This window comes from Lynx canadensis, chromosome E1, assembly GCF_007474595.2.
Source record: "Lynx canadensis isolate LIC74 chromosome E1, mLynCan4.pri.v2, whole genome shotgun sequence".
Classification (NCBI taxonomy): Eukaryota; Metazoa; Chordata; class Mammalia; order Carnivora; family Felidae; genus Lynx; species Lynx canadensis.
The window spans coordinates 2,934,770-2,956,262 of NC_044316.2; the positions used below are offsets into that span (position 1 = coordinate 2,934,770).

The following is a 21,493-nucleotide window of genomic DNA, read 5'->3' on the forward strand; positions in this document are numbered from 1 at the left end:
GGGAGACACACACTCCAGGCTCTGAGCCGTCAGCACAGAGCCCGATGTGGAGCTTGAACTCACGTACTGTGAGATCATGACCTGAGCCAAAGTCGGATGCTTAACCGACTGAGCCACCCAGGTGTCCCTGTTGTGTCGATCTTGATCACCTGGATCAGGTACCCTTTGTCAGGGGTCTCCGTTGCAAAGCTATGATTTTTTCCTCCTCTGCAAACTGTACTGTTTGGAGGGAAGTCACTGTGCACAGCCCACACTTAAGGGATGGAGAGTTAGACTCCGCCTCCTCAAGGGAGAAATATCTGCACAATTTATTTGGAATTAATGCACGGAAGAGTTGTCTCCCTCATTTATATATTCGTTTATTCAACTATTGATTTCTATCAGTATGGACCCACGGATATTTATTTTATACTTTGGGTTATAATCCCATATACTTTATTTTGTTGCTCAAAGTGTTCTAGCTTTAGCGTTGGGAGCTCTTTCTTTCATGGACCATGCTTTTCGTGTTGTATCCAAAAACATATCGCCAAACCCAAGGTCACCTGGATTAGCTCCTATATTTTTCTTCTTGAAATCTCAGAGTTTTACATTTTACGTCATAGGTCTATAGTCTTTTTTTGAGCCTGGATGATGTAAGGCCTGTGTCTAGATTCATTTTTAAAAAATTTTTTATGTGTATTTATTTTTCAGAGAGTGAGACAGAAAGAGCATGAGTGGGGGAGGGGCAGAGAGGGAGAGACACAGAATCCGAAGCAGGCTCCAGGCTCCCAGTTGTCAGCACAGAGCCCGACGTGGGACTGCAAACTCACCGGGGTTCGAACTCACGGACCGTGAGATCATGACCTGAGCCGAAGCCGGACGCTCAACTGACTGAGCCACCCAGGCGCCCCTTTTTTAAACATGGATGTCCGACTGTGCCAGGAACTTTTATTGAGAAGAGTATCCTTTCTCCACCCAGCTGCCTTTGCTCTTTTGGTTAACATCGGTTGAATATATCCGTGTGGGCCTATTTCTGGGCTCCGTATTCTCTCCCGTTGATCCTTGCATCATTTCTTTTGCTAACACCGTGTCGTCTTGATGACTATAAACTGTCACCATTTTTTGCTGGGTGTGAATGTCCTGAGACAAATTTGAGAGGAGCGGAGGGGGGGACCCAAAGGTGGACCCCAGGTGCCCGGGGGAAAGGGTGGGACCACAGAGAGGGGTAGGGAGCATGATACAGTGTGTGGAGAACACTGGGCTGTGCCTCGTCTCCACCTGTGCTGGGGTGGCCTGGACACTGATGGGTTCCTTTGGCGGCCAGGTCCCACACCTGAAGTGCTCAGACTCCTCCACCTGGTGGCAGTTGGACCGAATCCTTTATCCTTACCAACATCAGAACCTATCTCTATGGGGCGCCTGGGTGGCTCAGTGGGTTAAGCATTCCATACAGAAAAGGACGCCCGGGGACTGTGTGCTTCCAGAAGGTTTCTTCATTTTTTTTTTAATTACTTATTTTTGAGAGAGAGAGACAGACAGACAGACAGAGCATGAGCAGTGGAAGGGCAGAGAGGGAGAGGGAGACACAATCTGAACCAGGCCCCAGCTGTCAGCACAGAGCCCGACGGGGGCTTGAACCCGCAGACCGTGTGAGATCTTGACCTGAGCTGAAGTTAACCAACTGAGCCACCCAGGCGCCCCACTCCCGGCAGGATTCTATTGGAGTTCAAGGTCCCGGCCCTACCAGACACCAGTGGGACTCAATATTTCTTTCACCGAGAGCTCCTCTCCCCTCATAAGGAATTTTTTTTTTTTTTTTTTTTTTTTTGGCTATAAGTGATGGAAACCCTACTCAAACCAGCTTACAGAACAGGAATTTGTTGACTCACATCACAGAAAAGCGCAAACACAGATAGGATTTCAGGCCAGGGGGATCAGGGACTCACCTCTGTGTCTCAGCCTCTCCCTTGTGTTGGTTTTATTCTCAGGCACCCCACGGAGTAGCCCTAGGCCTGTGCCTCATCAGCTTAGCATCCCCAGAGGAGAGACAGCGCTTTGGTTGTCTATCTCTGCATAAGGAATCAACCCAAGACTTAGTGGCCTGACACACAAACCATTTCTTTGCTCAGAAGTCTGTGGATCAAGAATTTGGGCTGGGGCACCCAGGCGGTTAAGCATCCGGCTTCGGCTCAGGTCACGATCTCACGGTTTGTGGGTTCAAGCCTCGCGACGGGCTCTGTGCTGACAGCCCGGAGCCTGGAGCCTGCTTCCGATTCTGTGTCTCCCTCTCTCTGCCCCTTACCCACTCACGCTCTGTCTCTCTCTCTCTCAAAAATAAATAAACGTTAAGAAGAATTTGGGAGGAAAAAAAAGGATTTGGGCAGGGCTCAGTGTGGATGCCCTGTGTGGTATTAGTTGGGTGGGGCTGGAGAATCCAACATGGCCTTCTCACGTGTCCTAAGATCTCCATCCTAGCTGATGGCTGGGGCATCCTGGTTCTCCAAGTGGCTTCTCCCTCCACATGGCCGGTCACCATTCAGTAGTCTCACCGACATTTCTGTGCACGACGGCTGGCTCCTAAGAAAACAAAGATGAAGCTGTCAGTCCTCTTCAGGCCCAGGCCCCGAACAGGCACAGTGTCATTCTTCACGTTCTCTTGATCAAAGCAGGTCACGGGGCCAGCCCAGGTTGAACTGGAGGGAAAATAAATTCTTCCTTTCTCTTGTCTTTAAGTTTATTTATTTGGAGAGCGAGAGCACACAAGCTGTGGACGGGCAGAGAGAGAGGGAGACAGGATCCCAATCCTGACATGGGGCTCGAACTCACAGACTGCAAGATTGTGACCTGAGCCGAGATCAAGAGTCGATTGCTTGGCCGACTGAGTCACCCTAAATTCTTCCTCTTAATGAGAAGAGTGTCAGAGTCCCATTGCAAAAGGGAATTTGGGATGGGAGGGAATGTTGCAACCATCTTCGGAAAATAACCTACCAGAGAGCATAGAAGGTCTTTTTCAGTGATTGGCGCCTACGTCCCGCGTGGATTATGCTTTGGCCCTGCGTGTGTCACAGGCTCACCCCTGAATCAGTCTCGGTGGCTAGGGAAGAGAGCACGTGTTGGCGGGCTGCTTCTGGGCCATGTGGACTAGAATGATGGTGGCTCCCTGAAGGAGAACCAGGTACCAGAAGGTGGGGCTGGGTAAGGAAATGGTCAAAACCATTTCTCTCCGCCCCCGCCACCCCCACTCAGAAAGCTTCTGTGCCTGTTCCTCCAGCCTCCTAACCTTCTTTCCATTTCAGCCAAGACTCTCTCCCCACAGTTCTCCAGATGGGCCCACTCTCTGTGGTTCCCCCAGATGGGCACCCAGCCTCGCCTCTTGGCCTGGCCAAGCCCTACCTGATTTTCAAGGAACAGTCTAAGTGTCTCCTAGGGTTCCTTCGTGAATCACATTTCAAATTGCAAGTGTTTTGCACAGAAAAGGATGTGCATTGCAGCCTTGATTGTAATGACAAAACCTGAAAGCGACCCACACGTCCGGCCCTAGGGAATGAATTACAATAGTCAAGATTCTTTCAGCAATAAGTGACAGAAACCCAGCTGAAACTAGCTTAAGCATGAAAGAATTTAGTGGCTCAGGAAATGGGGTGGTCCAGTGGACAAAAATGAGTTGTCAGCCCCCCTCCATCTCTTGTCTCTGCTTCCCTGGGGTATGGGGCTCATTTTCTCCCCATTGAATTGACTAGGGTGGGGATGGCGGGTGGGGTGGGGGAAAGGCCAAGTCTGATGGCGCTAGACTTAACCTTGTTCCTGCTTTGTGCCCTTGGAGGAAAGAGAAAGCGGCTCTTTCCCAGGGAGGCTGTCCCTGCTTGGGTGACTCCTGCATTCCTGGGCCATTCTCTGTGGCCAGAGGATTGACCAAACCTGGGTCAGATGGCCTGTGGTTGGCTGTCCCACTGGAACCATATGGAGTGGGGTGGGGGTGGGGGCGTGAAGCATTTCCTAGAAGACTTTTACTGCTCTTACCAAGGTGGTAAAACCTAGTTGATGCAATATTATATTCCAGGAAAAGCTGTAGTTACGAAGACCGTGTAGCAACATGACAAAGGGTCATAAAGCAACGCTAAATAAGAGAAGGCAGAATACAGACTCGAAACGATGATGGTGTCCCTGGAATATGGAAAAATAGAAAGCTTTTGCCTTGGTAGGGGTGGGACGCTGTATTACTACACGAAAAAACCTTCACTACCTTTGCAAAAGTATTTGCACGACAAATACGTGTCCGTACAAAAATAATCTGGTGGGTGTCGCACGGTATGATTTTCAGAGCTCAGTTTCTTTTCGAATGAGACGGTGCACACATATAAATAAACAGACGGTGATTTTATAGCTCTGAAAAGTCGTGTGTTTTTTTTTTTCGTCCTTGTGGTTGCTTTGAGCAGTGGGGCCCAGTAGAGCCTCTTGGTCAGGAATGTTAGAACATTCCGAGTGCAGTCCTAGGGAGCTTCAGTTTGGGGGAGGAGGGGACATCTCTCACCAACAGCTAGGCAGATAGGAGGCCTCCGGGTGGGTCAGTCAGGACAGAGAGAGGCAGCGGGAAAGTGAGGGAGGACAGTGAAGGGCCCAGGGGGGTCCAGTCCACTCCATTCCTCTTCTGCCGGCATCCCCACTCACCCCTGGGTTTTAGAAAGTGTCAAGTGCCATTCGTGTTTGCAGCTAATAACCAGCACTTTGGGGTTACACTATTTATTTATTTGTTTATTTTAAAAGTTTATTTATTTTGAGAAAGAGAGAGAGAGCAGGGTGGGAGCAGAGAGAGGGAGAATCCCAAGCAGACTCTGCCCCGTCAGCAGCATGGAGCCTGACGTAGGGCTCAAACCCACCAACCACAAGATCATGACCTGAGCCGAAACCAAGAGTCGGACACTTCACCGACTGAGCCACCAAGGCGCCCCTATTATTTATTTATTTTTATTTGAGAGAGAGAGAGAGAGAGAGGGAGTGTGTGTGTGTGAGTGGGGGAGGAGAGTGGCAGAGGGAGAGAGAGAGAGAATCTTAAGCAGGCTCCATGGTCAACTCAGAGCCCGACACTGGGCTTGATCCCACAACCCTGGCTCAACCCACTGAGCCACCGAGGTGCTGTCCTTATTTTTATTTTTTAAAGTAAGCTCTACATCTAATGTGGGGCTTGAACTCACAACCCTGAGATCACGAGTTGCACGTTCCACCGACTGGGCGAGCCAGGTGCCCCTTGGGTTATCTTTTTTTAATGTTATTTTTGTAAGTAGCAAAATGAATAAGATATTCCCGTTTCAGTTAAAACACACGCGCGCGCACACACACACACACACACACACACACACACACACACCAGGATTCTTTTGGCTACTTACGTGTATTCAGCTTTCTTGATTGGGTCTGTGAGATACTCTTGGAAAGATTTCCTCTCCCTGAAAGTCCAAAAGGATTTAGAGATGAGGGCTGGGAGGTTAGATTCCTGGTCCTGGTGTGTGTGTGTGTGTATGAGTGTGTATGGTGTGTGTGTTGGGAAACAGGTGGGATCAACAGAATCATGGAAACGGTCTGTAGGGAAGGAGAGTCAGAGACTAGTAGACCTATGGGGAGGATTCAATTTGTGTCAATTCCCAAAACATTAAACACCTATTATTATTATTTTTTAATTTTTTTAACATTTCTTCATTTTTGAAAGACAGAGTGAGAATGGGGAAGGGGCAGAGAGAGAAGGAGACACAGAATTTGAAGCAGGCTCCAGGCTCCAAGCAGTCAGGAAGGAGCCCGACGCGGGGCTCGAACTCACAGACCGCAAGATCATGACCTGAGGTGAAGTCGGCCACCCAACCGACTGAGCCACCCAGGCGCCCCTAAGCACCTATTATTATATGCCTGACCCTGTTCCAGAACTTGGGGATAGATACATCAGTGAGCAGAACATAAAGATCCTGCCACCAGGAAGCTTACTTTTTAACACGGAAAGGTAATTAACTATAAACAGAATTTGTCAATTTGAGAGCACAGATTTTGGTGCGTTACAAGCAATGGTTGCCGGCGGGGAAAGAAGGCAGGTCGGGAATGGGGCAGGAGGCGGCGGCTGGCAGTTTCAGAGTGGTGGGGCAGGCCTCGTGAGACGGTGGTCTCTGAGCAAGTGACTTGAAGAAGGGAGGGACTCACCCATGGGGACGTCTCCGGAGGCAGGTTTCCAGGCTGCAGGCCCGGACAGGGATGGGCGGAGGGTAGGTCGGGTAGCGCCTGGTAGGTCGTTGCGAGAATTTTGCCTTTCACGTGGAGGAGAAAAGGGGTCAAACGCTTTTATACCAAGTTTTCCGGCTTTTCTTTCCAGTATCTTGTTTGGGCGTGGGCGCGAAGATCTAGAAAGAGCGGCACTGGGCGTGGGCAGAGGCCCCCGGATTTCATAACCGCCCTTGTATCTTCCTCCCACCAGCCTGAATCCAGGCTAGGCGGGGGTTCGCTCCACCCTGTTTTTTTTTTTTTTTTTTTTAATTTTTTTTTCAACGTTTATTTATTTTTTGGGACAGAGAGAGACAGAGCATGAACGGGGGAGGGGCAGAGAGAGAGGGAGACACAGAATCGGAAACAGGCTCCAGGCTCCGAGCCATCAGCCCAGAGCCCGACGCGGGGCTCGAACTCACGGACCGCGAGATCGTGACCTGGCTGAAGTCGGACGCTTAACCGACTGCGCCACCCAGGCGCCCCATGCTCCACCCTGTTTTTATGGCACACCCCCAGCCCCTCAAGCACAGAGCAAATTAGAGGGGAGAGGGTCCCCCGCCCACCCAGCCTCAGGGGGTGCTGACTGCACAGGCCAGTCCACATCAAAGCCTCCCAGTGGGAAAGGGAGAGTCAGGGGCTGGGACCCAGAGAGAGGTGGGCAGAGAAGGGTGAACAGGCAGGGGTCCCAGCAAATGTCACACCCACCTGGAGGAGACCGGGGTCTCAGGTCTCCGACCTCCTTCCCACTGGAGGCCTCTCCCCCTGCCTCCCTCCCCCCCGCCCCCCCCCCATGCACACACGCACACACGCCTGACACAATGGCCGGGTGGGGCCAAGGAACTGGCTTCCTCTGTGGAGATCTCAATCTGGGCCCTCAGTTCCCGCCCCAGAAACACAGGAACAGGCATTTGGAGACCTGGCCCCACGCTCCTCGCTGCAAGGGGTAGGCAGGACAGGCTGAAAATAGAAACAGCTTCCAGAAAGATAAAGGTAAGTTCAGGGAGGGGGGCACTACAGGGAGCGGGAAGCCTGGGTGGGGGTCCCGTGGTGTGGCATAAAGACTGGCTCACACCCAGAGGGACGGGTTAGAAGCTTAAGGGACAGGCTCTCATGTGTGGTGTGGGAGAGATAGACACGTCCTGGAGGGACACACACACCGTCCCTCAGCTGATACAGAGGTGTCCAGACACCCGTGCCCGGTGCCCTCCCACCGGCCCGGCCCTGTGCCATTGCCAGCCCATCCTTCGTCCTCACCCCAGGGCCCCGTCAGCCCCCAGTCCACGCAGCCACGCAGCCACAACCAGACCCTGTGCATACAGAACAGCCCACTCTCCCATGCCGGCGTTTCAGCCTTTTTCCGGGACCCTTGGGATCCTGGGTCCATCACATCTTCCAGAACCCTAGTGTGCGCATGTGGAGTGCGGTGTGGTTTGGGGAGGGGGGGTGTCCGGTTGGGAGGAGGATCCGATTCCTGTTTCCTGCCCCTACTCACTCAGCCCTGGGAGGTGACAGAGTGGAGAGGACTGAAGGGTGAGTGCGTGGGGCCTGGTACCTGGGTCCCTGTGAGAGAGGCCTGAGTGGGGGGCGGGAAAGGAAGTAAACGCAGGTACCTTTGGCGGGGAGTGGGGAGGGGAGGGATCCCTGAAGGGGGGCAAGGCTGGGGAGGAGCCCGCCAGCTGGTGAGGCCACTGCCTGGGTCACCTAAGGAGCTTCCTGCCAGAACACAGAGGCCATTGAGCTGCAAGATTCACAGCCTCCGGCCCCCAGCCCCCACCCGGCATCCTTTCTCCAGAACCTAATCCGGGGCCTGGAGGGGTCTGACTCTCCGGCCACCTCCTGTGCGGAGTTTGGGGCCACCGCCCTGACCCTGCCGCCTTCTCAGGATTGCAGCCGCCTGCCCGCAGGAGGAGGTGAAGCCCGGGTTTCGGCGTCCTGGCCCCACTGGTCCTCACCTTCAGTCCGGTCTCCCGACCACCCACCAGGCATCCTGGCAGGACCCAGGCCTCCCACTGGGGCCTCTCTGACCAGATGCGGGGCGGGGGCGGGCAGGGATGAGGCCGGGGCAGGAGAGACCGTGCCCGGGGCCCCCTGGTCTCTTGGGGTCAGAGGCTCCAGGAATCTTGAGGGCAGGAAAAGGAGACTAAAAATAATCCGGAAAGGGAGAGTCCGGAGAGAGGAACTGGGAAATGGGGGGCGGAGGGCCCGCTGGAGCAGGGAAATAGTGATGCATCCCTCGCTTCCCCGGGCCCGGGCGGCGCGCCTGCGCACACGCGTCCGCTCGCACCCCGCCTCTCCGCCTGCACCGCGCCGCAGCCTGCGCTCGCCCCCTGCCTGGCCGCACGGAGCGTGCGTTCTCAACACCTCTCGCGCGCTGGCGCACGCACGCACGCACGCACGCACAGCTCTGCAGCCGGACACGTCTGGCCATAGGAGAAGCGCGATGTACCGGGGCCCCCAACCTGGGTCTCCAGCTGGCCGCCCCCGCGCCGGCCTCACTGCCCCCTGTGGCCCGACTGTGGCAGCAGAAGCCAAAAGACAGAGAGAAATGGAGGCTGGGAGGCTGGGAGGGGTGAGAGGTGAGGAGAGGAAGACAGTGGGGATGAGAAAGAAGCAGAGGGAGGGCACTAGCCTTTCCCCCTCCCGCGCCCCCCCCCACCCCGAAATCATGTCCCCATTTGCTTGCAAACAGTTTCTGCTGGGAGGCCTCCGTCTACCCATGGCGGGGGAAGGGGGTGGGTGGGGTGGGGTGGGGTGGGCATTAAGGGTCTCTTCCTCCCTCTTCCTCAGGGGATGACTCCAGAAGAGTATCCCACTCCTTTGAAGAGCCCAGAGGAAGATGTCAGCCCAGTCTCTTCCTGCAGCGACACCCCCTACCCAGAAGCCCCCTCGGATCATCCGCCCCCGTCCTCCTTCTCGCCCCAGGGCTGCCCAGTCCCCAGGGCCCCACCACAACGGCTCTTCTCCACGAGAAGCTCCCCTCACCTCCGATGATGCACCAACCCCGATGTGCACCCCCATCCCCTGGGAACCCCCAGCCTCGGCCCTCAAGCCCCCTGCCCTTCTGCCCCCCTCGGCTTCTAAAGCCAGCCTCGACTCCCAGACTTCCCCAGACTCGCCTTCCAGCACCCCCAGTCCAGTGTCCAGGCGCTCCGTCACCCCAGAGCCCGCTCCCCGCTCTCCAGTTCCCCCACCCAAGCCCTCCGGGTCACCCCACACTCCGCCCATGCTCCCCAGGGCTGAGGTGCTGGCCCAGGGTGGCTCTGCCTCGGCCCCAGGCACTGTGCGGAGATTGGCTGGCAGGTTTGAATGGGGGGCTGAAGGCAAGGTCCAGGCTGGGGATGCCTTGGAGCCGGGTGCCCATGGGGCAGTGGATGTGAATGGCGAGAGAGAGGTTCCCCAGGGCAACCTTGCTGGGAGCGGGTCACAGGAGAATGGCGCTCCGGGTAAGTGCATCGTGGAGCCCTGGGTGGGCTTCTTTGTTTTTAGTGCTTTAAGACTGGGTCCTTTCAGGGGCTATATATATATATATATATATTTTTTTATTTTTTTTTTTTTTACATTTTTTAAAGATATATTTATTTATTTATTATTTTTTTTTCAACGTTTTTTTATTTATTTTTGGGACAGAGAGAGACAGAGCATGAACGGGGGAGGGGCAGAGAGAGAGGGAGACACAGAATCGGAAACAGGCTCCAGGCTCTGAGCCATCAGCCCAGAGCCTGACGCGGGGCTCGAACTCCCGGACCGCGAGATCGTGACCTGGCTGAAGTCGGACGCTTAACCGACTGCGCCACCCAGGCGCCCCAAGATATATTTATTTTTGAGAGACAGAGAGACAGAGCACAGGGTGGGTGGGGGTGGGACAGAGAGAGAGGGAGGGACACACAGAATCCGAAGCAGGCTCCAGGCTCCGAGCTGTCAGCACAGAGCCTGACACGGGGCTTGAACTCACAAACTGCAAGATCATGACGTGAGCTGAAGTCGGTCAGACTCTTAACTGACTGAGTCACTCAGGCACCCCTAGGGGCTACATTTTTAAAAATGGATTTCATGTTGGGAAAAGTCTGATTGCCATGTTTTTTTGGGGGGTTTGAGGAGAGTCAGGGTGGGGAAGGTAAAGATGCCTGGGGCTGGACCACCTTGTCCCACTGCTTGGTAGCTTAGGGGGAGGGAGGAGGCCCAGGCAAGGTGGGGCCAGGCCCCAAGGGCCTTCTCCTTAGGGCACCCCTGTCTCCCCCAGATGCTGTCCTGGCCTGCCCTCCCTGTTGCCCCTGTGTCTGCCACATAGGCCGGCCTGGCCTGGAGCTCCGCTGGGTACCTGTGGGGGGCTATGAGGATGGCCCCAGGGCTTTCTGCCGGGCCTCCCCACTGAGGACCTCCCGCTCCCGCCCCAGCCCTCCAAGCCTCAGTCTCCCCCCAGTGGTCCTTACCTCCTACCGCTCCACTGCCGAACGCAAACTCTTGCCACCCCTGAAAGCCCCCAAACCAGCGTGGGTCAGGCCAGACATCACCGCTTCTGGGGACCCCCCGCAGCCAGATCTCCATTTGCCCTCGGAAGACGGAATCCCGACAGGTACAGAGCCCGGGTGAGCGCGTCTCTGGGCGGGGAAGGGAAGGGCTGGAGGTGGATCTTTGTAAAAGCCAAAAAACTACCACCCACAACGCGCTCAGGACTCTTTGTTCTCCACCAGCTGCTGCTCTGGGGCTGACTGGAGTTGTAGTTTTTATAGTGAGCGTCTCCCGCTGGCGGGTGGGGGTGGGGTGGGGGCTGGAGTCAGGAGTCCGGGGCTGGGGATCCTGGAGATTTGTTCTCTTGACCCTGGGCTCTCTCTCCAGGGGACAATCCTGATGAAGCTCGTCAGGACACTCCTCCAGCATCTATGGAGGGCAGGTACCAAATACCCACACCCTTACCCCTACCCCAGCGCAGGCTAAGCTTCAGGCCCAGCGAAATCTCATCTTTGCACATGTGGGGGAAGGACGTCTAGGGCTTTGGAGACAAGCGGTTCTGTCCCTTACCAGCTGTGTGGCCTCAGACAAGTCACTTAACCTTTCTGGTCTCAGGGTCCTCATCTGTGGGTGGGGATAAGACACCAGCTACTTCACAGAGTTGTTGAGTGCGATATTGGTAAAGAGCCCCGCCCACAGCAATTGCTCTGGTTTACTTCCGGGACCTTGAGCCTCTATTGCAATGGTCTATAAATCTGTTTAGCACCAGGGACGCCTCTCCTGTGTTATGTGGGTTTGTTGATCATCTTAATATTCATTTATTTTATTTTGAGAGAGAGAGAGAGAGGCAGAGAAAGAGAAGGAGATAGAGAATCCCAAGCAGGCTCCGCGCTGTCAGCACAGAGCCCGATACGGGGCTCAAACCCACGAACCATGAAATCGTGACCTGAGCCGAAATCAAGAGTCAGATGCTTAACCGGCTGAGCCACCCGGGCACCCCTATTAATCATTTTAGATTCACCACCCCTATCGGAGCTAGTGAGGCCCCACTCACTTATTCAGCCCTTGCTGGTAGGAATTCTCCTAGGTGTTTAACTTGGTTGAATGCGGCAGAGCAGGGAGGTGCGATTCTGGGTTTGGTCATGCTGAATTTCACTGAGACACAAATAGGACACGCCAGACAACCATCCGCACCTGAGCGATCTGGAGAGCTCTGGAGAGAGAGGCTTGGAAGTGTGTGGTACCCAGTAGCTGAGATAGCAGGAATGGATGGGGCCTGCCCAGTACAGGGCCTCGTATACAACAGGCACATAAATAATTTTTACAAAATGTTTGTTTATTTTTCAAGAGAGAGAGAGAGAGAGCAGGGGAGGGGCAGAGAGAGAGGATCCCAAGCAGGCCCTGAGCTGTCAGCGCAGAGCCCGATGCGGGGCTTGAACCCACAAACCGGGAGATCGGGACCTGAGCCAAAGTCAGACGGTCCCCCGACTGGGCCACCCAGGAGCCCCGCATAAATAATTTTGTGTCTGTGGTTCCATCGGGGTCCCTGCACACTACCTGTGTGCGGATCGCGCACTCCCTTACACTAGCATGTGAATAGCGCCCCCTGGGGGTGTGTGATTGTGGTGGCTCTGGGGCAGTCCCTCTGTTTCTCTCCGCAGGGACAAGGAGGGGCTGGAATTGCTGAAGGAACAGAACTGGGAGCTGCCCCTGCAGGACGGTGAGGGCCTCTGGACCTGGGGTCCCCTCTGTGCCCCCCCTTCAAGCAGTGGGGAAGGGTTCTGGGGCGCTGGGCTTCCCTGATGTGCTGGGTCTGTACTCCAGAGCCCCTGTACCAGAACTATCGAGCGGCTGTGCTGTCAGAGGAGCTCTGGGGGGTCGGCGAGGACGGGTGTCCCTCTCCAACAAACCCCGGCGAAGCTCCCACCTTCGCACGGCCCCCTGGACCTCGCAACACGCTGTGGCAGGAGCTGCCGGCTGTGCGGGCCAGCGGCCTCCTGGACACCCTCAGCCCCCAGGAGAGGCGCATGCAGGAGGTAGGCACGCCTGGGGTCCGGCAGGGCTGGCGCGGGGCGGGGGGAGGAGGGTGGAACCTGGGTCCGGGACTGGCGGGGAGCCGGGCTTTCCGCCCACTGCCCTGCCCTTCCTCCTCAGAGCCTGTTCGAGGTGGTGACCTCCGAGGCCTCCTACCTGCGCTCCCTGCGGCTGCTAACTGACACCTTCGTGCTGAGCCAGGCTCTCCGGGACACGCTCACCCCCCGGGACCACCACACCCTCTTCTCCAACGTGCAGCGAGTCCAGGGAGTCAGCGAGCGGTCAGTGGGGTCCTGTCGGAACAGCAAGCGGGGCCTCTGGCCTCTGAGCACTCCCTTAGCTTTCTGCTTGTCCCAGGTCCTCCCTTCCAGGGGCCCAGATAGCGCCCAGCTCTTCGCTCGGACTCCTGGGAGACCTGGCTGTGTGCCCCACCTCCATTGCGTGTTCCCCTGACTCCCTCAGGTTTCTAGGGACGCTGCTGTCCCGTGTGCGCTCTTCCCCCCACATCAGCGACCTGTGTGACGTGGTGCACGACCACGCCGTGGGCCCCTTCTCGGTGTACGTGGATTACGTGCGGAACCAGCAATACCAGGAGGAGACCTACAGCCGCCTTATGTGAGTGCACGTGGCGGGGGAGGGGGAGGACGGGAGGGGCGCAGGGGCGGGGGCGGAGCCTCCAGGTGGACGCCGCCATCCGCGGGGACCGCTTTCGCAGGGACACGAACGTGCGCTTCTCGGCCGAGCTGCGGCGCCTGCAAAGCCTCCCCAAGTGCGAGCGGCTGCCGCTGCCGTCCTTCCTGCTGCTGCCCTTTCAGCGAATCACGAGGCTCCGCATGCTGCTGCAGGTACCTGTGCCCCCCGGGGGTAGGGGCGGGGAGGGCCCTCGCGGGAGCACTCTCCCCCTCCCCCCCCCAGCGGGGGGGGGGGGCCCTCCTGCCCGGCTTCTCAACTCAGGACCCACCCAGCCTGGCTGGAGCCGACCGACCGTCCCTGGGAGCAGTCTGGGTGCCGCGAAGGAGCCCCTGGCTGGACGCGCGGGTTCGCCACTTAGCTCGGCCACTAGCTGGCCCAGTGGTCTTGGGCAGGTCCCCTCCTGTCCCTGGGTCTGGGGGGAACGTGAGGAGTGGCCTTTGAGGTCTCCCGCCGCGTGCCTCCCCAGTGGGGGTGATGGCACTCCCAGCGAGGCACGGATGAGCTCTTTGGGGGTGAAAACAACCTTAGCTGGTCCAGTGTTTGCGGGGGCACGTCGGTAGACGCGCAGCGTATCTGTGGCATTAACATTCCACGCGGGCAGGACGCTGCGGGGAAAACGTGTCTAAAAAGGCGCCTTGGCGGAGCGATACCGGGGATGGGGGTTAGGTTGAGACACAGAAACGCTCTTCTGTTGCAAAGCAGAAACTTCTCCCTAAACCAGGTCACCTGCTGTGGGTGACCCGGTGAGAGGCCCCATCTAGGGTATCAGCCTCTTCGTATCGTATTCAGCTTTCTATATCCTTGTGTAGACAGTGCCATAATCATACTAATCGTAATAGCTAAACGGCTGTGGAGCGCTCTGTCCTGGGCATGATTTTAAGTGTTGTCTACCTGTTTCACATTACCGGCCACTGTAGGTGGGAAGTGTTACTGACCCCACTTTATGGATGAGGAAACTGAGGCACCGCGAGGTTACATAACTTGCCCCAGGTCATACAGAGAATAACTGAGAGCGGCAAAATGGACGGCCGGGCGCTCTTAACCACTTGGCTGCATTGTTTGCGCTAAGAGCTAACGATGAAAATAGTAGCTGTCTTCTTTTGTGTTTACTGCGGGCCAAGGAGTACTTTTCGTAGATTTACCTCGTTGAATCGTTACAGCAGTGCTTCTGGTCTGCTGGGTGGGTATTATTGTCCCCATTTGACAGATGGCGAGACTGAGGCCCAGAGAGGTAACATGACGGGCTCAGGGTAATGCAGATGGGGAGTGGTGAGGTCTGTCTGCCTCCCTGAGGTTGGTTCCCCAGCCCGGTGAACCCAGAACAGTTTGTCAAGCTACGTAGGGTCCTCTGAACAGCAGCCCCTCTGAATCCCAGGGCGGCAGAGCGGGGCGCCCAGTCCCTCTTACCTCCTTGTCCCCAGAATATCCTGCGCCAGACAGAGGAGGGGTCCAGCCGCCAGGAGAATGCCCAGAAAGCCCTGGGTGCCGTCAGCAAGGTGGGCAGGAGGGATGCTGTTGGGGGGGGGGGGGATAGGGGATCGGGAGGCAGGCGACCAGGTGGTTGGGGCGGAAGGAAGGAGGGGTGGGTGACACGGCTCCCCCGACCCCAGATCATTGAGCGCTGCAGTGCAGAGGTGGGGCGCATGAAGCAGACAGAGGAGCTGATCCGGCTCACCCAGAGGCTGCGCTTTCACAAAGTCAAGGTGAGCCCCTGCCCAGGCCCCCCCCCCCGCCCCCCCCCCCCCCCCCGCAGTGCGGCAACAAGCCAGAACCTCCCCCTGCTCCCCCACAGGCCCTGCCCCTGGTGTCCTGGTCCAGGCGCCTGGAGCTGCAAGGGGAGCTGACCGAGTTAGGGTGCCGGAGGGGGGGTGTGCTCTTTACCTCGCGCCCCCGCTTCACCCCCCTCTGCCTGCTACTGTTCAGCGACCTGCTGCTCATCACTCAGCCCAAGAGGTGGGTCCCAGGGAGGGAGGGAGCCCAGGCTGGGGTAGGGAGGCGGGGAGCTGGGGGTCCAGCCGGATCCCCCATTCTCCCTCTGAACTGCCTCTTCCCTGGGCAGCGGGCAGCGGCTGCAGGTTCTGGACTATGCCCACCGCTCCCTGGTCCAGGCCCAGCAGGTTCCGGACCCATCTGGACCCCCTACGTTCCGCCTCTCCCTTCTCAGCAACCACCAGGGCCGCCCCACCCACCGGCTACTCCAAGCCTCCTCCCTGTGAGTCGTGTCGCCTTCAGAAAACACCCTGGGACCCTCACTTGGATTGTCAGGCCCCGCCACCCTCTTCCTCAGTCTCTGTCCTCCACGGCCCCTGTCTGTCCCTCAGAAGGACCTCCTGGTTCAAACGTGACCCCTCCCTATGTCCCTACCAGATCAGACATGCAGCGCTGGCTGGGAGCCTTTCCTACCCCCGGCCCCCTTCCCTGCTCCCCGGACACCGTCTATGAGGACTGTGGTGAGTGTCCTCTGGGAGACGAGGGAAGGAAAAGTGAGGCTGAGAGGGGAAGATGGGGGAAAAGCTACAAAGGGCCTTGATCCCACTGTGTGTCACCCACCCCCAAGCAGACTGTTCCCAGGAACTGTGTTCAGAGTCTTCTGCACCGGCCAGGACTGAGGCACGAAGTCTGGAGTCCAGGGCTCTGCCCAGGCACCTGCACAAGAGCCCTGAAGGTGAGAGATTCTTTTATTTATTCATTCGGTGAATTAAAAAAAAATAAGTTTATGCATTTATTTAGAGAGAAAGGGGAGAAGGAAGGGCAGAAAGAGAGAGAATCCTGATGTGGGGCTCAGACCCACAAACTGATACATCATGACTCCAGCTGAAGTCAAGAGTTGGACACTTAACCCACTGAGCCACCCAGGTGCCCCCTGTAGGAATTACTTTAAAAAAAAAAAAAGTAGATGATACAGTGTCTGAGGGTTATAAGTGTTGTGGGAAAACACATGTAGAACAGAGTCAGGGTCAGGCGGCCCCAGGGTTGGATAGGATTACAATTTTTTTTAATGTTTATTTATTTATTATGTTTATTTTTTTTTTTTAATTTTTTTTTTAATGTTTATTTATTTTTGAGACAGAGAGAGACAGAGCATGAATGGGGGAGGGTCAGAGAGAGAGGGAGACACAGAATCGGAAGCAGGCTCCAGGCTCTGAGCCACCAGCCCAGAGCCTGACGCGGGGCTCGAACTCACGAACTGTGAGATTGTGACCTGAGCTGAAGTCTGACGCTCAACCGACTGAGCCACCCAGGCGCCCCTATTATGTTTATTTTTGAGAGAGAGAGTGAGAGAGAAAAAGAGAAAAATAGTGAGTGGGGGAGGGGCAAAAAGAGAGGGAGACACAGAATCTGAAGCAGGCTCCAGGCTCTGAGCTGACCACACAGAGCCCAATGCGGGGCTCGAACTCATGAACCATGTGCGAGATCATGACCTGAGCCAAAGTTGGACGCTTAACCAACTGAGACACCCAGGTGCCCCAGGATTACAATTTAACATAGGTCAACGGGGTGCTGGCGCTCTCTCTCTCTCTCTCTCAAAATAAATAAATAAGCTTAAAAAAGTAAAAATAGGAGAGCCTGGGTGCCTCAGTCGGTAAAGTGTCTGACTTCGGCTCAGGTCACGATCTTACAGTTCATGAGTTCAAGCCCCAGGTCTGGCTCTGTGCTGATAGCTCGGAGCCTGGAGCTTGCTTGGGATTCTATGTCTCCCTCTGTCTCCGCCCCTCCCCTGCTCGTGCTCTGCCTCTCTGTCTCTCTCAAAAATAAATGAACATTTAAAAAATTTAAAAATAAATAGGAGGTCGAGGTGCCCCTCCACAAGGAGGCACCGTGTGAGCAGTGACTTGACAGAGGTGAAGAACTTAGTTGGGCGCATGGTGTCTGGGAAAAGAGTGTCCCAGACCAAGGCAGGAGTCGGTGCAAAGGCCCTGTGGCCACAGTGTTTGAAGAATCATAAGGAGGCCAGCCAGCGTGGTAGACGGAGTGAAAAAAGGCCAGAGAAACAGATGAGGTCACAGAAGTAAGGGGGACCAGACCGTGCGGGTCCCGTAAGAACTCCAGCTCTCCCTTGCGTGAGATGAGCAGCACTGATGAGAGATGAGCAGGGCTGGACAGGAATGACACACATCTTCTGTTGCTGCTGCTGTCTCCACCTCTAATGAAATGGCCTTTCTACTGCCGCTCCAGGCTTCTCCACTCATCCCCACATTCACCGTGACCCTCAGGCATCAGACCCCGTCGGACCTCCTTTTCCTTCCTGTCCCGTCCACTGCCCTGGCTCCACTTGGGCCCCTGTCTCTCTTTTCCCAGGCTGGCTAAAGGGCTTTCCTGGGGCCTTCCCTGCCCAGCTGGTGTGTGAAGTCACAGGGGAACACGAAAGGAGGAAGCACCTTCGCCAGCACCAGAGACTCCTCGAGGCCGTTGGGCCCTCTTCAGGCCCCCCCAGCGCTCCCCCACCCTAAGGCAGGCAGGGCGGCAGCGGTGGTGCACAGGTTGGGACATCTGGCGCTTGGCACCGGGAGGGCAAAGCCCACCTACCCATTGGATTCGCTGTCAGTGGGAACGCTACCTCTATTGGCAACCAATAGGGACCGAGCTTCAGGAAAGAGCAGCCAACGAACACGCTCGAGTGAGCGGCCAATGGAGAAAGAGGCTTAGTGCAGAGCAGCCAATGGGTGCTGAGCTGGCTGAGCCCCTGGCCAATGAGTATCCCTGCTACGCTCACGGCCCAGGAAGACTAAGCTAGGTCAATAAAGCTTTAAAAAGGGCTGAGCTGGAGATAAAGTCTTAGAATAAAATAGCCAGTGGCGATAAGCAGGGAGCCATCCGGCCACACAAGATGGGGGTCTGGGCCCAAGAGACCGGTAGTGACCCTGCCTCGTTCTCCAGCCACGACTGTCCTGCCCTTTGAGTCTGGGAAGCTTTGGATTCCACTCCTGGGGTGCCTCCTGTGCCCTTTCAAGCCACTTCCTCTCTTCTAGAAGAATCCAGAGTGTGTGACTCAGAGAATATGTGTGTGTGCGCGTCCGTGCATGTCTCTGGATGTATCAAGGAAGGTGATTCTGCTGAACATGGCGTGTGTGTGTGTGTGCGGTCTAGCCCCCCCCCCCCCCCCCCCCCCCCGTGACCAAGTGCCCCATGCCTTCCCTCACCCCCTGTTTTTCCTATTATTCTCTCCAAGAAGACAGGAGGTCTGAGCTCCAGACGAGATGTGCTGGGTGTGGCTTGGCAGCCAGAAGCCAGAGTTGGGGGTGAGAGGCCTGGGCGCTGGGCCAGGGGTCCGTGGCAGCCTGGTAGTGGACGAAGATGGCCAGTGGCTGCGGCCTGAAGCCCCCTGAAACTTCCTTGCCCCAAACTTGGCCTCCAACCCAACCGTATCCAGTCACGCAGCCCCGGCTTCGGGCTTCAGACCGCCTCTGGGTTTGGGTGAAGAGACTGGAGCTGTGGATCGCGGGCCCTCCGGTGAGCCTCCTGGCCTTTCCCGCCGTCATCCTGGCCCTGTCACAGAAACACTGGGCCAACCAGTGGGGAGAGGACAAAGAGCCAGTGTAACCCCCTCCGGAGCATCTCCTTCCAGAGGAGAAACGGCCCTGCAGGATGCCACAAGGACGTGAGGGATGGGGCCAGGGCAGAGCAGACAGTTGCTGGCGAGGGTGGGGGGTGGGGTGGGGGGGGTGCCCAGGCCTGGCACCAGGCCTCCCCTGAACTAGACCATCACTCTGTCCCTTCTGCTCATGCGTGGCAACCGGCCCAGGACAGCAACCGCCACGCCAGCCACAGGAGGTGGAAGGACTCTGGGAGACTCGGAGGGAGAAAGGGACTGGCATTTGGCCGTCCGGGCTTGCACAGTGCCCGGCGAATGAGAAACCCTCAGTAAACGTTGGTGGACCTGTATGGAGGGGAGCGTGTGCTTAAAGTTTCCCAAACGTGGCTTTGTAAGGGGGTGGGGCTGCTTGGAAAGAGATTCTTTGAGAGCCGGGGTCGGTTCTGCTGGGCCTGGGGCTTGGAGACCAGGAGCATGGCCTGAGGGTGTTGGCCCCCACTCGTCGTTCCCCGGGGGATCTAGGCAGGGGCGGGGAAGGGTCTACAGCTGGAGCAGAGCGCTGTCGCGGGTTGGGGAAGAGGACAGGGCAGGGCCAGGTATGGCTGGGACTCCAGCAGGGGATGAAGACATAGGGAGAAAGGCAAAAAGGGCAGTCAGTCAGCAATAAATGTCCTTTACTGACCAGCCAAGCATCTCTGTTCAGTTCAATTCAGTTCCGTTCAATACAGTACCTATTTGTGGAGCGCCTTCTATGCATCAGGCACTGTTCTAGGACACAGGGGTACAGAGATGAAAAAGACTAAGGCTCCTCAAGGAGCCTACATTCTGGGTTGAGGGAGAACAAATGCCAAGTAAACAAATTAATAAGTAAGGGAGCAGTGAGTGCTGTGAAGAAAATACAGGAAGGGGCTGGAGTTCAGAATGATTGTGTGTGTGTGTGTGAATGTGTGTGTGGCTTTGGGGAAGAGCCTAGAGGAAGTGATGTTTGAGCTGAGGTCCAAATGACAAGAAGAAAGCAACTCTGGTAAGATCTGGGCAAAGAGCATTCTGGGGTTGCAATAGGGGGACTGAGGTTCCGGGAAGAGGAGGTTAGTGGTCATGGGAGGGGGCCGGTGCGCACGCTCCTTGAAGTTTCCTGGTGGGGGAGCCCCTCCCCACTACGCTCCCCTCTTCCTCTGAGATACTGAGATAGACACGCAGAGGCAAACAGCCACACACGCACTCTGTGTACATTCCCTCCAGGCTCCTCACCGCCCCCCGCCCCATTCCTGCTCTAAGGAAGCCTCCCTTCACCAGTTCAGAAGTTCTGATGCTGGGATAATGGGGAAATGGAGAGCAGACAAGTGTTGTTCAGGGGACACGCAGACACACAAAGTACAACCACACGTTCCAAAGGAGACTGAAAAGACAGGGAAGAGGGCTGTTACCCTTCTGTTACCTTAGGGACCCCTTTCCATTCTGGGGTGACCCCAGTGTGTCTGTGCAGTCCTGAGGGGTCTGCCCTCTGCGGGCCTGTGGGAGAGGGCAGAGGGCCACGATGCCCGGCTGTAATGGGAGCGGTTGGTGGATGCGGGGAGTGAGGACCGCGGTAAACTTGGAGAAAATGGATGGGAGGGGCGCCTGGGGGGCTCAGGCGGTTGAGTGTCCAACTTCAGCTCAGGTCATGATCTCACAGTTGGTGGGTTCCAGCCCCGTGTCGGGCTCTGTGCTGACAGCTGGGAGCCTTGAGCCTGCTTCGGATTCTGTGTCTCCCTCTCTCTGCCCCTCCCCCGTGCACACTCCGTGTCTCTCTCTCTGGTTGCCTCCTGCAACTTCCTTGTAGGTGCGATAGGAGGCGCCAGGGGAGAAGGAGGCTCTCAGGGCTGCCAGGGTTGCCATTCCAGGCATGGTGGTGTGGGTAGCAGGTACGAATGTCCCAGGTGATGATAGGCTCGCCGACCCACGTGGGGAGTCCTGGGGCTGCCATTACCCCCATTCCTTCGCATTCTGTCATGCTGGGGGGATTTAGGAAACAGATATTGTCAGAGGCCCCGGAAAGGTGCAGGTGGGGAAGCTGGGCCGCCCCGGGAATCTCTCTGAGTCAGTAAGTCCTTTCTCCACCACCAACCTTGCTCCTCGTGTTCGTGGTCTCCACGTTTGGGGAGTCGATGCCAATGAAGATAGGACAGGGCACCTGCCTCTCTTTGGGCTGGCCCTTTTATGGCCTCTGGGTCAACATCGTCGTGGCGGAGGGGGATGCAATCGTGACCACAAGCAAGAGGTGGACGAGAGGAGCTGCCCCCTTCTCCTCACATGCTGCTCACTGGCTCTCTCCCCTCTCCTGGCCCCACTGAGCCCTCCAGCCCACTTCTACCTGAGATCCTTTCCAGAGCCCTTCAGCCGGGCTCTCTGTCCATCCCTGAAAGCTAGTCTCTTTCCCCTCCTTCCTTGCTCGCTGGGCTCGCCTCCTCTCATCAGGGACAGGGATAAGTGCCGGTTCCTGCTCTCTGGGTTGGCCAGTTCACCAGACGGGCACCCCATCCGGTGCAGGAGTAGGGTATCCGCTCCTCCGCCTGCCTGGCG

The 21,493-nt window shown here is 56.6% G+C and overlaps 1 protein-coding gene and 1 long non-coding RNA gene across 9 annotated transcripts; one reads left to right on the plus strand and one right to left on the minus strand.

Moving 5' to 3' along the window:
• Positions 1 to 2,336: 2,336 nt before the first annotated feature.
• LOC116737768 lies at positions 2,337 to 6,387 on the minus strand. Its single transcript, XR_004342917.1, has 3 exons — positions 6,163 to 6,387; positions 5,367 to 5,423; positions 2,337 to 2,556 (listed from the first exon to the last, which is right to left on the minus strand). It is a non-coding gene; the product is annotated as an uncharacterized LOC116737768 (long non-coding RNA).
• Positions 6,388 to 7,115: 728 nt separating this feature from the next.
• Positions 7,116 to 19,617, plus strand: ARHGEF15 (Rho guanine nucleotide exchange factor 15). 8 transcript variants are annotated; one of them, XM_030296473.1, is made up of 19 exons: positions 7,116 to 7,212; positions 7,719 to 7,752; positions 7,929 to 8,132; positions 9,010 to 9,665; positions 10,463 to 10,795; positions 11,059 to 11,113; positions 12,333 to 12,391; positions 12,496 to 12,707; positions 12,826 to 12,986; positions 13,168 to 13,320; positions 13,421 to 13,550; positions 14,820 to 14,894; positions 15,009 to 15,101; positions 15,191 to 15,351; positions 15,458 to 15,610; positions 15,766 to 15,848; positions 15,959 to 16,063; positions 17,698 to 17,879; positions 18,569 to 19,617. In XM_030296473.1, the coding sequence occupies exons 4-18, from the start codon at positions 9,059 to 9,061 to the stop codon at positions 17,847 to 17,849; spliced, it is 2,532 nt and encodes an 843-aa protein (XP_030152333.1). In that variant the 5' UTR covers positions 7,116 to 7,212; positions 7,719 to 7,752; positions 7,929 to 8,132; positions 9,010 to 9,058; the 3' UTR covers positions 17,850 to 17,879; positions 18,569 to 19,617. The 8 variants fall into 8 exon arrangements, with proteins under 8 accessions (XP_030152333.1, XP_030152330.1, XP_030152327.1 ...); XM_030296470.1 differs by having other exon boundaries at positions 18,572 to 19,617; XM_030296467.1 differs by having other exon boundaries at positions 17,698 to 19,617.
• The last annotated feature ends 1,876 nt before the right edge of the window (positions 19,618 to 21,493 follow it).

Bases quoted from the DNA above. Each gene is read 5' to 3' on its own strand.
- ARHGEF15 (XM_030296467.1), top strand. From the start codon at position 9,059: ATGTCAGCCCAGTCTCTTCCTGCAGCGACACCCCCTACCCAGAAGCCC. The intron at 14,895-15,008 runs GTGGGCAGGAGG...CCCCGACCCCAG, and splicing joins CCCTGGGTGCCGTCAGCAAG to ATCATTGAGCGCTGCAGTGC. The intron at 15,352-15,457 runs GTGGGTCCCAGG...TTCCCTGGGCAG, and splicing joins CTCATCACTCAGCCCAAGAG to CGGGCAGCGGCTGCAGGTTC.